The sequence below is a fragment of the Dendrobates tinctorius genome, unplaced genomic scaffold (genome assembly GCF_039654945.1).
Source record: "Dendrobates tinctorius isolate UK_male_01 unplaced genomic scaffold, ASM3965494v1 ptg000164l, whole genome shotgun sequence".
Classification (NCBI taxonomy): domain Eukaryota; kingdom Metazoa; phylum Chordata; class Amphibia; order Anura; family Dendrobatidae; genus Dendrobates; species Dendrobates tinctorius.
The window spans coordinates 1,470,009-1,484,857 of record NW_027361831.1 but is presented as its reverse complement, the minus strand read 5'-3'; the positions used below and the strand labels follow the sequence as shown (position 1 = coordinate 1,484,857).

The 14,849-nt window shown below is 43.5% G+C and overlaps 1 protein-coding gene across 1 annotated transcript in view; it reads left to right on the top strand.

The window, feature by feature from the left end:
* Positions 1-14,849, top strand: part of LOC141052980 (uncharacterized) — a 177,737-nt gene that overhangs the window by 7,976 nt on the left and 154,912 nt on the right. Inside the window, 5 exon segments of the mRNA XM_073550308.1 lie at positions 10,723-10,872; positions 11,002-11,181; positions 11,265-11,388; positions 11,472-11,569; positions 11,765-11,855. Of these exon segments, the coding sequence (XP_073406409.1) occupies positions 10,723-10,872; positions 11,002-11,181; positions 11,265-11,388; positions 11,472-11,569; positions 11,765-11,855 (643 nt within the window).

Sequence of the window (14,849 nt, the reverse complement as noted above, 5' to 3'; positions counted from 1 at the left end):
TGCAGACCCCTGATCTTAACAACACAACTAACAGTAGCCGAGGAGCATTCCTACGTTGCCCTAGATGCTTCGTCACAGCCGGAGGACTAACTAATCCTAAAGACAGGTGAAATCTAAACTGCCCTGGAGCAGATCCCCAAAGGAATAGACAGCCCCCAAACATACAGTGGGGCAAAAAAGTATTTAGTCAGTCAGCAATAGTGCAAGTTCCACCACTTAAAAAGATGAGAGGCGTCTGTAATTTACATCATAGGTAGACCTCAACTATGGGAGACAAACTGAGAAAAAAAAAATCCAGAAAATCACATTGTCTGGTTTTTTTTTTCATTTTATTTGCATATTATGGTGGAAAATAAGTATTTGGTCAGAAACAAAATTTCATCTCAATACTTTGTGATATATCCTTTGTTGGCAATGACAGAGGTCAAACGTTTTCTGTAAGTCTTCACAAGGTTACCACACACTGTTGTTGGTATGTTGGCCCATTCCTCCATGCAGATCTCCTCTAGAGCAGTGATGTTTTTGGCTTTTCGCTTGGCAACACGGACTTTCAACTCCCTCCAAAGGTTTTCTATAGGGTTGAGATCTGGAGACTGGCTAGGCCACTCCAGGACCTTGAAATGCTTCTTACGAAGCCACTCCTTCGTTGCCCTGGCGGTGTGCTTTGGATCATTGTCATGTTGAAAGACCCAGCCACGTTTCATCTTCAATGCCCTTGCTGATGGAAGGATGTTTGCACTCAAAATCTCACGATACATGGCCCCATTCATTCTTTCATGTACCCGGATCAGTCGTCCTGGCCCCTTTGCAGAGAAACAGCCCCAAAGCATGATGTTTCCACCACCATGCTTTACAGTAGGTATGGTGTTTGATGGATGCAACTCAGTATTCTTTTGCCTCCAAACACGACAAGTTGTGTTTCTACCAAACAGTTCCAGTTTGGTTTCATCAGACCATAGGACATTCTCCCAAAACTGCTCTGGATCATCCAAATGCTCTCTAGCAAACTTCAGACGGGCCCGGACATGTACAGGCTTAAGCAGTGGGACATGTCTGGCACTGCAGGATCTGAGTCCATGGTGGCGTAGTGTGTTACTTATGGTAGGCCTTGTTACATTGGTCCCAGCTCTCTGCAGTTCATTCACTAGGTCCCCCCGCGTGTTCTGGGATTTTTGCTCACCGTTCTTGTGATCATTCTGACCCCACGGGGTGGGATTTTGTGTGGAGCACCAGATCGAGGGAGATTATTAGTGGTCTTGTATGTCTTCCATTTTCTAATTATTGCTCCCACAGTTGATTTCTTCACTCCAAGCTGGTTGGCTATTGCAGATTCAGTCTTCCCAGCCTGGTGCAGGGCTACAATTTTGTTTCTGGTGTCCTTTGACAGCTCTTTGGTCTTCACCATAGTGGAGTTTGGAGTCACTGTTTGAGGGTGTGCACAGGTGTCTTTTTATACTGATAACAAGTTTAAACAGGTGCCATTACTACAGGTAATGAGTGGAGGAAAGAGGAGACTCTTAAAGAAGAAGTTACAGGTCTGTGAGAGCCAGAAATCTTGATTGCTTGTTTCTGACCAAATACTTATTTTCCACCATAATATGCAAATAAAATGAAAAAAAAAACAGACAATGTGATTTTCTGGATTTTTTTTTCTCAGTTTGTCTCCCATAGTTGAGGTCTACCTATGATGTAAATTACAGACGCCTCTCATCTTTTTAAGTGGTGGAACTTGCACTATTGCTGACTGACTAAATACTTTTTTGCCCCACTGTATATTGTCGGTGAGACAAGATGAAGCACAAACACAGACAGAAAATAGACTGAGCAAATGATGGGGCCCACACTGACTAGATAGGACAGGAAAGGCACTGTCTGCAATCACGCAAAAACCCTAACAATTCCAACACGACTGATGTACAAAAATACTGAGGTTTGCACTAACCCCACTATATCAGCACTCAGGTTTGAACTGGCAGCTAGCAACAGGCTAATACAGCAGGGGACTGAGCAAACAAACGCAAGATACAAAAATACAGGGCAGGAGCCAGCAAGCTGACCCCTGACAGCAAGGCAAAATCAGATGCAAAGGGTTTAGCAAATGACACTTAACTGAAAAATGCAGGATCAGGCAGGAGACAGAAATCCTCAATAAGCAAAGAAATTAGTATCACCGGCAGCCACTGAGAGAAGTGTGCTCGCTTATGTAGTCCCAGTCACTACCCCCACTCCTCCAATTATCTTCTGCAGCTATTGGGTTAACATCATGTTGACCAGCTCCACTACCAGCAGTATCCAACAGAGGGAGCCTTGCCTCAAAAGTCGGATTAAGAGAGTTCACAACAGTACCCCCCCTTGCACCACCAGGCCGATCAGGATGGGCCCGATGAAAAGCACAATCCAATCTCGGCATGAATATCGGAGGCAGAGACCCAAGAATTATCCTCCTGGCCATAACCTTTCCACTTGACCAAGTACTGGAGTCTCCGTCTAGCCAGACGAGAGTCAAATATTTTCTCTACCTCATACTCCAAATTACCCTCAACCAATACAGGGTCAGGGTCCGCCGCCACAGGAACTACTGGCTCCACAAACCTTTTCAACAATGATTTGTGAAAAACATTATGAATCTTGAACGTACCTGGAAGAGCCAAAGGGAAAGAAACAGGGTTAAGGATTTCCAAAATCTTATAAGGTCCAATGAACCTTGGCTTGAATTTTGGAGACGCAACCTTCATCGGAATATTTTTTGAGGACAACCAAACCATATCACCCACTTTGAACCGGGGACCAAAGGTCCTATGCCGGTTGGAAAACCGTTTGGCCTTTTCCTGAGAGTGGGACAACTTGTCCACTACTTGGTCCCAAATCTGCTGCATTCTGTCCACCACAGAATCCACACTTGGGCAAGCAGAAGCCTCCACCTGCCTCGAAGAAAATCGAGGATGAAAACCAAAATAACTGAAAAATGGAGACATCAAAGTGGCGGAACTAGCTCTATTGTTTAGAGCAAATTCGGCCAATGGCAGAAATGAGGCTCAGTCATCCTGATCAGCAGATATGAAACATCTCAAATTGGATTCCAAAGTCTGGTTTGTTCTCTGTTTGTCCATTGGTCTGAGGATGAAATGCAGTGGAGAAAGATAACTGAATTCCCAGTTTAGAACAAAAGGCCCTCCAATACCTGGAAACAAACTGGACTCCTCTTTCTGACACATTGTTCTCAGGAATCCCGTGCAAACGAACCACCTGTTGTAAAAACAGAGGCACCAACTCAGAAGAAGATGGCAACTTCGGGAGTGGTACAAGATGGACCATCTTGGAAAATCTATCACAAATCACGCAGATCACAGTCATTCTCTGAGAGACAGGGAGATCAGAAATCCATTGAAATATGGGTCCATGGCCTGCTGGGCACCAGCAGGGGCATCAACAAACCACTAGAACGAGAACAGGACTTGGACCTGGAACAAGTCCCACAGGACTGCACAAAATTCCTGACATCACGAGATAAGGCAGGCCACCATAAAGACCGACTCACCAAATCTCTGGTACCAAAAATACCCGGATGACCAGCCAGCGTGGAGCAATGAATTTCAGCCATCACTCTTTTTCTCCACTGGTCATTGACATACAATTTCCCCACAGGGCATCGTTCAGGTTTGTCCTCCTGAAATTCCTCCAGGGCAAGTCTCAAATCGAGTGAAATGGCAGAAAGAACCACATCCTCACCTAGAATGGTAGTAGGCTCAGTCACATCAAGAGAATCCGCAAAGAAACTCCTAGAAAGGGCGTCCGCCTTAACATTCTTAGTGCCAGGAAGGAAGGTGACCACAAAATTAAAACACATGAAAAACCAGGCCCACCTAGCTTGTCTAGGATTCAAACGCTTGGCTGATTCAAGATAAATCAAATTCTTGTGGTTGGTAAGGACCACAACTTGATGTCTAGCTCCCTCCAACCAATGTCTCCACTCTTCAAATGCCCACTTCATGGCCAACAACTCCCGATTCCCCACATCATAGTTATGTTCAGATGGAGAAAATTTTCGAGAAAAGAAGGCACAGGGATTCATCTTAGAGGTTACTGGATCCCTTTGAGACAAAACGGCTCCTGAACCAATCTCAGAAGCATCTACCTCCACCTGAAATGGGAGTGAAACATCAGGTTGCCGCAGAACCGGAGCAGAAGTGAATCTCCGCTTAAGCTCCTGAAATGCCGAGACTGCCTCTGGAGGCCAATTCACCACATCAGCGCCTTTTTGGTCAAAACCGTCAGTGGTTTAACAATACCAGAAAAATTACTTATAAATTTACGATAGAAATTAGAAAAACCCAAAAACTTCTGAACAGCCTTCATAGAAGTGGGCTGAACCCAATCATAGATGGCCTGTACCTTGGCCGGGTCCATTTCAATAGCCGACGGGGACAAAATGAATCCCAAAAACGAAATCCTCTGTACACCAAAGAGAGATTTCGATCCCTTAACATACAGAGTATTTTCTCTCAAGATCCGGAACACAGTCTGAACATGTTCCACATGAGAATCCCAATCACTGGAAAAAAATCAGAATATCATCCAGATAAATGATCAAAAACTTATCCACAAAGTCCCGGAAAATATCGTTCATAATAGACTGAAAGACGGAAGGGGCATTAGTGAGCCCAAAAGGCATCACCAAGTACTCAAAATGTCACTCCGGAGTATTAAGCCATCTTCCATTCATCCCTGTGCTTGATGCGAACAAGATTATACACCCCCCTAAGGTCAAGTTTGGTAAACCAACAAGCACTTTTGACCCTGGAAAATAAATCAGATATCAAGGGCAACGGGTACTGATATTTAACAGTGATCTTATTAAGGGACCGATAGTCAATACATGGCATTAATGAGCCATCTTTCTTGGCCACAAAAAAAACCCCAGCACCTAAAGGTGAAGAGGATGGTCTAATATGACCCTTCTCTAATGACTCCTTGATATAAGATTGCATAGCATCATGTTCAGGTACCGATAAGTTGAAAAGCCGACCTTTGGGAAATTTACACCCGGGCATCAACTCAATTGCACAATCATAACTCCTATGACGAGGCAAAGACGCAGACTTACTCTCACTAAATACATCAGAAAAATCATCGAAATAGTCAGGAACATCTTGAGACTGGGGAGAGGTGGAGAAAACAGGAGTGTCACCAAGAGCACATTGACAACCCCAACTCACCACAGACACAGATTTCCAATCCAACACAGGATTATGGGTCTGCAACCCCAGAAAACCTGGTACAATAATATCATGTAAATTGCGCAACACCAAAAATTTACAATTCTCTTGGTGGTCCGGGGCAACCCGCATAATCACCTGGGTCCAAAACTGGGGTTTATTCTCCGCCAAAGGGGTAGCATCAATACCCCTCAAAGGAATAGGGGTCCGCAGGGGTACCATAGGAAAACCACAACGCTTAGCGAAGTCAAAATCCATCAGATTCAAAGCTGCTCCTGAATACACAAATGCCTTAGTGGAAAATGTGGACAAGGAGCAGATCAAGGTAACAGCCAAAAGGAACTCAGGCTGCACACTGCTCATCGTAAATGAGTGCGCAAAACGTTTCTCTCGTTTAGGGCAGGCTGAAATAGCATGAGAAGCATCTCCACAAAAGAAGCATAACTTATTACGCCTTCTAAACTCATGACGTTGCGCGCTAGACAAAACCCTATCACATTGCATGAGTTCAGAGGTTTGTTCGAAAGGCGGCACCGCCTCTCGCGTAGTTTTACGTTCTCGTAAACGTCGATCAACTTGAATGGCCAACGACATAGTCGTCAAGACCAGAAGGGACAGGGAATCCCACCATAACATCCTTTACGGATTCTGCCAGACCTTTCCGAAAGAGAGCTGCTAGGGCATCATCATTCCATTTAGTAAGGACCGCCCACTTTCAGAATTTTTGACAATATAACTCAGCAGCATCTTGACCCTGTTTTAATGCCAATAAGGTGTTCTCAGCTTGATCAATAGCATTAGGCTCATCATACAATAACCCCAGGGCTTGAAAAAACGCATCTACATTAGCCAGAATAGGATCTCCAGGTGTCAGAGAAAAGGCCCAGTCCTGGGGATCGCCGCGCAGCAGGGAAATTACAATTTTAACCTGCTGCACCGAGCTCCCCGAGGAGTTAGGCTTCAACGCAAGAAAGAGTTTACAATTATTCTTAAAGTTCAGAAATTTAGACCGATCCCCAGAAAACACATCAGGAGTAGGGATCTTTGGTTCTACAACAGATGATTGGGCGAGATAAGCAGAAATTCTCCGCACTTCAGCAGCGAGCTGCTCCACACGATCGGACAATTGCTTAGTCTCCATTAAGGAAAAAATTCTCCTACGGCCCCAGAGAAAAAAGAGGAAAAATATCTAAAAAATTCTGACACTTTTTTTTTTTTTGCAATTCTTTCCTTCTTTTGAGTATCCTAGAATCTACAGTTTGGCCGGTGATTCTGTTATGAATGGGTCACCGAGGAGGAGAACACAATAGGCTATGCCACCAGAACACAAGAGAGATTGGTCGCTCAGCGGATTGCAGACCCCTGATCTTAACAACCCAACTAGCAGTAGCCGTGGAGCGTTCCTACGTTGCCCTAGACACTTCGTCACAGCCGGAGGACTAACTAAGCCTAAAGACAGAAAGGTGAAATCAAAAACTGCCCCGGAGCAGATCCCCAAAGGAATAGCCCCCAAACATACAGTTGTGGCCAAAAGTATTGACACCCCTGCAGTTCTGTTAGATAATACTCAGTTTCTTCCTGAAAATGATTGCAAACACAAATTCTTTGGTATTATTATCTTCATTTAATTTGTCTTAAATGACAAAACACAAAAGAGAATGAAGCAAAAAGCAAAACATTGATCATTTCACACAATACTCCAAAAATGGGCTAAACAAAAGTATTGGCACCCTCAGCCTAATACTTGGTTGCACAACCTTTAGCCAAAATAACTGCGACCAGCCGCTTCCGGTAACCATCAATGAGTTTCTTACAATGCTCTGCTGGAATTTTAGACCATTTTTCTTTGGCAAACTACTCCAGGTCCCTGATATTTGAAGGGTGCCTTCTCCAAACTGCCATTTTTAGATCTCTCCACAGGTGTTCTATGGGATTCAGGTCTGGACTCATTGCTGGCCACCTTAGAAGTCTCCAGTGCTTTATCTCAAACCATTTTCTAGTGCTTTTTGAAGTGTGTTTTGGGTCATTGTCCTGCTGGAAGACCCATGACCTCTGAGGGAGACCCAGCTTTCTCACACTGGGCCCTACATTATGCTGCAAAATATGTTGGTAGTCTTCTGACTTCTTAATGCCATCATGCACACGGTCAAGCAGTCCAGTGCCAGAGGCAGCAAAGCAACCCCAAAACCTCAGGGAACCTCCACCATGTTTGACTGTAGGGACCGTGTTCTTTTCTTTGAATGCCTTTTTTTTTTCTCCTGTAAACTCTTATGTTGATGCCTTTGCCCAAAAAGCTCTACTTTTGTCTCATCTGACCAGAGAACATTCTTCCAAAACGTTTTAGGCTTTTTCAGGTAAGTTTTGGCAAACTCCAGCCTGGCTTTTTTTTGTCTCGGGGTAAGAAGTGGGGTCTTCCTGGATCTCCTACCATACAGTCCCTTTTCATTCAGACGCCGACGGATAGTACGGGTTGACACTGTTGTACCCTCGGACTGCAGGGCAGCTTGAACTTGTTTGGATGTTAGTCGAGGTTCTTTATCCAACATCCGCACAATCTTGCGTTGAAATCTCTTGTCAATTTTTCTTTTCCGTCCACATCTAGGGAGGATAGCCACAGTGCCATGGGCTTTAAACTTCTTGATGACACTGCACATGGTAGACACAGGAACATTCAGGTCTTTGGAGATGGACTTGTAGCCTTGAGATTGCTCATGCTTCCTCACAATTTGGTTTCTCAAGTCCTCAGACAGTTCTTTGTTCTTCTTTCTTTTCTCCATGCTCAATGTGGTACACACAAGGACACAGGACAGAGGTTGAGTCAACTTTAATCCATGTCAACTGGCTGCAAGTGTGATTTAGTCATTGCCAACACCTGTTAGGTGCCACAGGTAAGTTACAGGTGCTGTTAATTACACAAATTAGAGAAGCATCACATGATTTTTCGAACAGTGCCAATACTTTTGTCCACCCTCTTTTTTATGTTTGGTTTGGAATTATATCCTATTTGGCTTTAGGACAATTCTTTTTGTGTTTTTTCATTTAAGACAAATTAAATGAAGATAATAATACCAAAGAATTTATGTTTGAAATCATTTTCAGGAAGAAACTGAGTATTATCTGACAGAATTTCAGGGGTGGCAATACTTTTGGCCACAACTGTATATTGTCGGTGAGACAAGATGAAGCACAAACACAGGCAGAAAATAGACTGAGCAAATGATGGGGACCACACTGACTAGACAGGACAGAAATGGCACTGTCTGCAGTCACGCAAAAACCCTGACAATTCCAACACGACTGATGTACAAAAATACTGGGGTTTGCACAAACCTCGCCCCCACTATATCAGCACTCAGGTGTGAACTGGCGGCTAGCAACAGACTAATACAGCAGGGGACTGAGCAAACAAACACAAGATACAAAAATACAGGGCAGGAGCCTGCAGCCCCTGGGGGAGCATGCTGACCCCTGACAGCAAGGCAAAATCAGATGCAAAGGGTTTAGCAAATGACACTTAGCTGAAAAATGCAGGATCAGGCAGGAGACAGAAATCCTCAATAAGCAAAGAAAGGAGTATCACCGGCAGCCACTGAGAGAAGTCTGCTCGCTTATGTAGTCCCAGTCACTACCCCCACTCCTCCAATTATCTTCTGCAGCTGTTGGGTTAACATCATGTTGACCAGCTCCACTACCAGCAGTATCCACCAGAGGGAGCCTTGCCTCAAAAGTCGGATTAAGAGAGTTCACAACACCTCGGCATCAGTAGCACATGTGCCGTCCTAGGGTTCGACTCGGTCCTGACCTCCACTACGTTCACCCAATGTGCCGCTAGGGAAATATAGCATCCCTTCCCTCAAGTGCTTGTATAAGTGTCGGACATTAAGTCGACTTTCCCAATAACTGCGTTGGTCAGGGCTCAAGTGATATTATGGGACATGTGTTGGGATGGCACACCAGGAAAAATAGGGGTGGTTGGGGACCAAGTACTGAGGGAATGCTGCCATTATGAGATTGTGAAAAGCCTTTGTGTCCACAAGCTTAAATGGCAACATTTTCATTGCAAGCAGTCTGGAAATGTGACCGTTCTTGCGTTCCAAGGCCTAGGAACAAGGAATTGGACATGGTTGCTGATGGTGCTGGCGAATGTGCAAGGACAGGTGCAGGGCAGGAGGCATCCTTGCCTGCGTCATAAACAGGGGAAAAGGCAGTGGTGTCATCCACAGACGCTGGTTGTGGACCCATGCGTTCAGCCCACCTAGTCGGGGGCTTTGATGACGTGCTTAAGTATGCTGGTATTGGTCACGCCACTGCTGATCTTGGTGCAACACAGGTTGCAAATGACCATTCATTTATCGTTCGCACCTTCTTTAAATAAGTGTCAAACTGGGGAACACCTAACGCTTGACATGGGAACTTGATGCCACCCCACTGCCTCTTCCTGCCTATTGTGGTACTGTGGATCCCTCCCCTTCTGTGCTCTGCATGGCACCTTCCCGTGTTGGGTCAGTGAAATTTCATGTCTTAGCTTACACTTCTACGGGTCCACTCACCCATGGACCCATGGAACCTCAGTTAAGACGCGAAATGGCAGTAGTCCGTTGTTTCTCCTCTCTCCTGATTTAACACTTGTTTTTACCTGCTCGCCTTGAAGAATGATGTCCATGTGTGTGGAATAAAGGACTTTTAATTCAAAGGATATGGGTGACTGCTGCATTTCTATTCCTTATTTTCATATAAATGTTATTTTTTCTGGCAGTAGTGCCTTCATGTACCATGATGCTGATAGTCTATGTAACTACGTAGATTATACAGTGACTGTTGACCACAGCAGCTAAGGGTACGTGCCCATAGTCAGGAACTGCTGCGGGTTTGACATTGCGTATTTGTGCAGCATCAAACTTGCAGTGGCCAGATGTTACAGCATAGTGGATGGGATTTCTAGAAATCCCATGTCCACTATGAGGCTCACCCGTGGACACTGACATGGGGCGCGTCTTTCAAGACCGCAGCATGTCAATTTCTCTTGTGGAGACGCTAGTCTCGGCAACAGAAATCTCACCAATAGAATGTATTGAATGTGGTAAGTCCGCATGGTTCAGTGGACACATGTGGATTTACCTGCGTGCAATAGACTGCAGCGCTTTGGACGCAGTGTCCAAAGCGTTGCTTATTCCGGATCATGGACACATAGCGCAAGGAGTTAAGGAGCCATATGCAATCAGTGTGATTTAACCTGATGATGTACAAACTACCTCCGCTCAGCAACATGATGCACAAAGAGATGTTCCCATCTTTCAGTAGCTGAGAATTGATAACTAGAATTGATAACTGGATCTGTTCCCCAGAATCAAGCAAACAGTCTGTACAAAGCGAGAATACAACATCTATATGTTACATTTTATTACTTTCATATTATTATATGTTCCCCTTAATATTTCCAGTAATTGCATTATTTTTCAGGATTCCTTATGATGTTACATATGGTATTCCTCTTCTCCCCATTCAGGTCCCTACAATATCAGATCCTCTCAGTGGAGATCTTCTATAGAATAGAAATTTTCTAATTGACCCATCAAGGATGGATAGGGACAGGGACAAGATGGCGGAGAGGATATTGCACATCACCCTAGAGATCCTTTTCCAGATTACTGGAGAGGTGAGAGATTCTGATGACGTCACATTACATCATTCTTATCTACAGGAAGAACAGATGGACAGAACTGGAGAGGTGAGGACTCTGGAAATGTCTGTAGTGAGATTTATTTATGTGTCTCTCCATAACCAGGATTACACAGTAGTGAAGAAGACGACTAGTGAGCTCTGTCAGGACCCTGTGTCTGAGGAATGGAGACAACTCCCAAGCCCAATCACAGGGCCTCCACCTCACCCCCTGATACATGAGTACATCAATGACCAGAAGATCCTAGAACTCACCTACAAGATGATTGAGCTGCTGACTGGAGAGGTGACACTGCTGGGAATGCTGGGACATTATACAGTAATGCTATGAAGGGATCTGGGGGATGACATTATCATTGTATGTGTCAGGTTTCTATAAGGTGTCAGGATGTCACTGTCTATTTCTCCATGGATGAGTGGGAGTATTTAGAAGAACACCAATATATGTACAAGGATGTCATGATGGAGGTTCCCCGGCCCCTCGCATCACCAGGTAATAGACAGGACTAAATACACACGGCCTATAATTATCTGTATGTAGAGAATGAATTCAGTCCCTGTATGTGTTTCCTCCAGTTATATCCAGTAAGATGACAACACCAGAGAGATGTCTCCATCCTCTTCTTCCACAGGACTTTAAACAAGAAAATCCCAATGTTCCTCAGGATCATCAGGTAGATGGAGAGAAGGTGTCATGAGATCTCCCCTATGATGTGTAGACGGCTGTGAAGGTCTTGTGCTCAGTCTTGTTTTATCCACCAGTATTATATGTTTTATACTTGTGTAATGAGAACGGTGGAGTTGGCAGGATTAGAGCTGATCATAGATGTGACTTCATCTGTCTGTGACTTTCACAATATTTATTTCAGGGTGAAGATCTGACCCATAATAATACTACAGAGACATATGTGATTGGTGATGAGTGGTGTAAAGAGGAGATTTCTACAGATAACTTCCCAGGTGAGTAATAACCATGAAATTACAGAGAAATCAGATTCATCTCATTTTCTTTGGTGAAATTTTACACTCTCTGTTTTTTTGTTGTATATTTTCCCTCCTTCAACGAAAATATAAATTAAATCTGGATATAATTATAGTTAATTACTATAATATAATTCTATATGGGTATTTATAATATTAAATGTAGACATGATATATTCCTATGAGAACAAGATCCACTGATACATACTAAGAATTGATCAAAATGGCCATATGCCTTTCTTAAGGACCAAATTCAGTATATAAGGGCACTCCAAAAATCATAAATCCTACAAAAACTCACGGAGTCATTGTCCAAAAAGTTATAATAAAAATATAACAAATTTTATTAAAGAATAAATTGCAAAATATTACACATATAGTAATGGACAGCTACAAAGGCACATAGAGGGGGGAGGGTATACTGACCAAAGCTGAATAAACTACACCTCAAGAAAGTTTTTTTGTTCACAGTATATTCAGTATATTCCTAGTCAAAGAAAGACTATACAGCAAAAGTAAGGATACACAGACAAGTGCTAGTTTCCAAATATCTCAGACCCAGGGCAAATAATACCATAGGAGATGCTCAGCTTACCCATGTTACTGCTTGCCAACGTTTGTCCGGTGCAGCCCCGACGCGCGTTTCGTGTTTCTTATGTAGAGATGAGTGAGCACTAAAATGACCCGGATGCTCGATACTTGAACCAAGCAATTTCTAATGCTCAGGTGCTTGTTTCAAGTAACAAGTATAATGGGAGTCAATGGGAAATCTGAGCATTTTTCCGGCAGACCCTACAAGGAAGTCTGGGGGCAGTGAAAATGTTGAAATGGATGTAAAAAGTGCTAAATAGAAGGAGAACACCATGGGGAAGACCCCTGGAAGGGTCTCTGACTCCCAAATCGCTGCTGAAAATAATGGTGCTTACTCCACTTTAATGACTGACAATAGAATATACAAAATCGATGAGAAATTGGAGTTTACAGGAGAGAAATTTTTAATATTTTACTGTGTAATGGCTTGTGTGTAAGACAAAATTTAAAATGGATTAAAAAATATTTTTTTATTAAATACTTGGAATTTTCAGTGTAATTTATGAAGGAAGCAAGAAGTGCCAAAAATTAGGGACTCGGAGATATCCTGTGTTATACTTAAAGGAGGGCCTCATACACATTCTGCTCAAATTGTAATGTAGTGGTACTCCTAGACTCATAAAGGTAAGTGAAAATCCAGCCAAAAATTACAGTCAGGTGTCATCCACACGCCCTTGAAGGCACCAACTGTAGTACTTCACTCAAATATTGTGAACAAAGTGTAGTTGTGTTACTCCTACACTCATAAAAGCCCTGAATACAGTGCGAAGCCTGCTAATATTTATGAGCAGGTTCATCCATACAGCCTTGAAGGCACCAACTGGAGTGCCTCTTAATTTTTTTTTTTTTTTTTTTTTTTTTTAAGAAAGTGTAATTTGGGTACATTTACACTCAAAAAAGCTTTGCACAAAGTTCAAAGCCAGGAAAAATGTATAAGTAGGGTCATCCATAGACCCTAGAAGGCAACAGCTGGCAGGCTTCATTCAAATATTGAACATTAAAAACAATTTATGTGCTCCTGTCATTTGGTGGTGTGGAAAAGAGAGGGGCTAATCCAGACTTTTTTCATTATTATCAGAGTGAGCACTTTCTGTTGACAGCCGAACACGCCAGTCTGTAATGATCCCCCAGGTGGCACTAAAAACCTGCTCAGACAAAACAATAGTGGCAGGACAGCACAACACCTCCAAAGCATAGAGGGACATCTTATGCCAGGTGTCCAACTTATGCCAGGTGACCCAATAGCTGAACGTTGCAGAGGAATTAGGGAGTACGCTGGTTTTGTTGGCCATGTATTGCTTGACCATCTTTAAAAACTTTTCCCTCCTTGTTAAAAATACCTGGTCATCAGGGCATGGACACTGGCAGGTTGTCATGAAATTGTCCCAGGCCTTTGACAGTGCAGCCCTGTATATAAAATGGAAAGAGGGGGGAAATCAAAACAAGAATATAATGCTGTTTGCAAGACAACCGTTAGAAGAGCTAAAGCCAGTGATGAAGCGATGCAGTGCGTCTTTCAAAGGAGACCAAAAGGAATAAAAAAAGGATTTTGGGGGTATGTTAAAAGCAAAAGAAAAGTCAAAGATGCTATAGGATTTTTACAAGATGAAAAGGGTGAAGTGGTTAAAAATCATGTTGAGAAGGCTAAACTTTTAAATTTCTATTTTGCACCTGTTTTCTCTATGAAAGCAATTGATCTTCACCGTGCTGTCTTAGGAATAACAGTGTGGGTGATCAATGAGTGGAACAGGATGCCAAGAAAAGTAGTGAGTTCTCATTCATTGGAAGTCTTCAAACAGAGGCTGGACAGATATCTGTCTGAGATGGTTTAGTGAATCCTGCATTGAGCAGGGGGTTGGACATGATGACCCTACCGCAAGGGTTGTCTGATGGGAATTTTTTCAATATATCTTCCACAATAGCCTTCCGGTATAGCACCATTTTTGAAGACCTCTCTGCCTCAGGAAATAGAGATGCAAGGTTCTCCTTGTAGTGTGGGTCAAGCAGGGTCAACAACCAGTACTCCTTTTTTTTTTTTTTGGCCAAGATGATTATAACATGAGGGTGAGGGGAAAGGCAGCTTTACATAAAGTCTGCCATATGTGCCAAGGTCCCTACAGCCAACACTTCCCTGTCTCTAACATAATGAATACTCTCCATCTCCTCCATCTCTTCCTCCTAATTCCCCTCTTCAGCCCATCCACGTAGGGGAGACGGGATGAAGGTTGTGTGTGTAACTAGCCTCTTTTGCGTTATCAGCCAGCTCCTGTTCCTCTTCCTCAGCCTCCACCTCCTCATTGTTACCCAATCTGCTCTGAGCAAAGGACTTCAGGCTGGGCTGGATGGTGTCGCCCTGTCTCATGTCTTCCTCCATCTCCACCT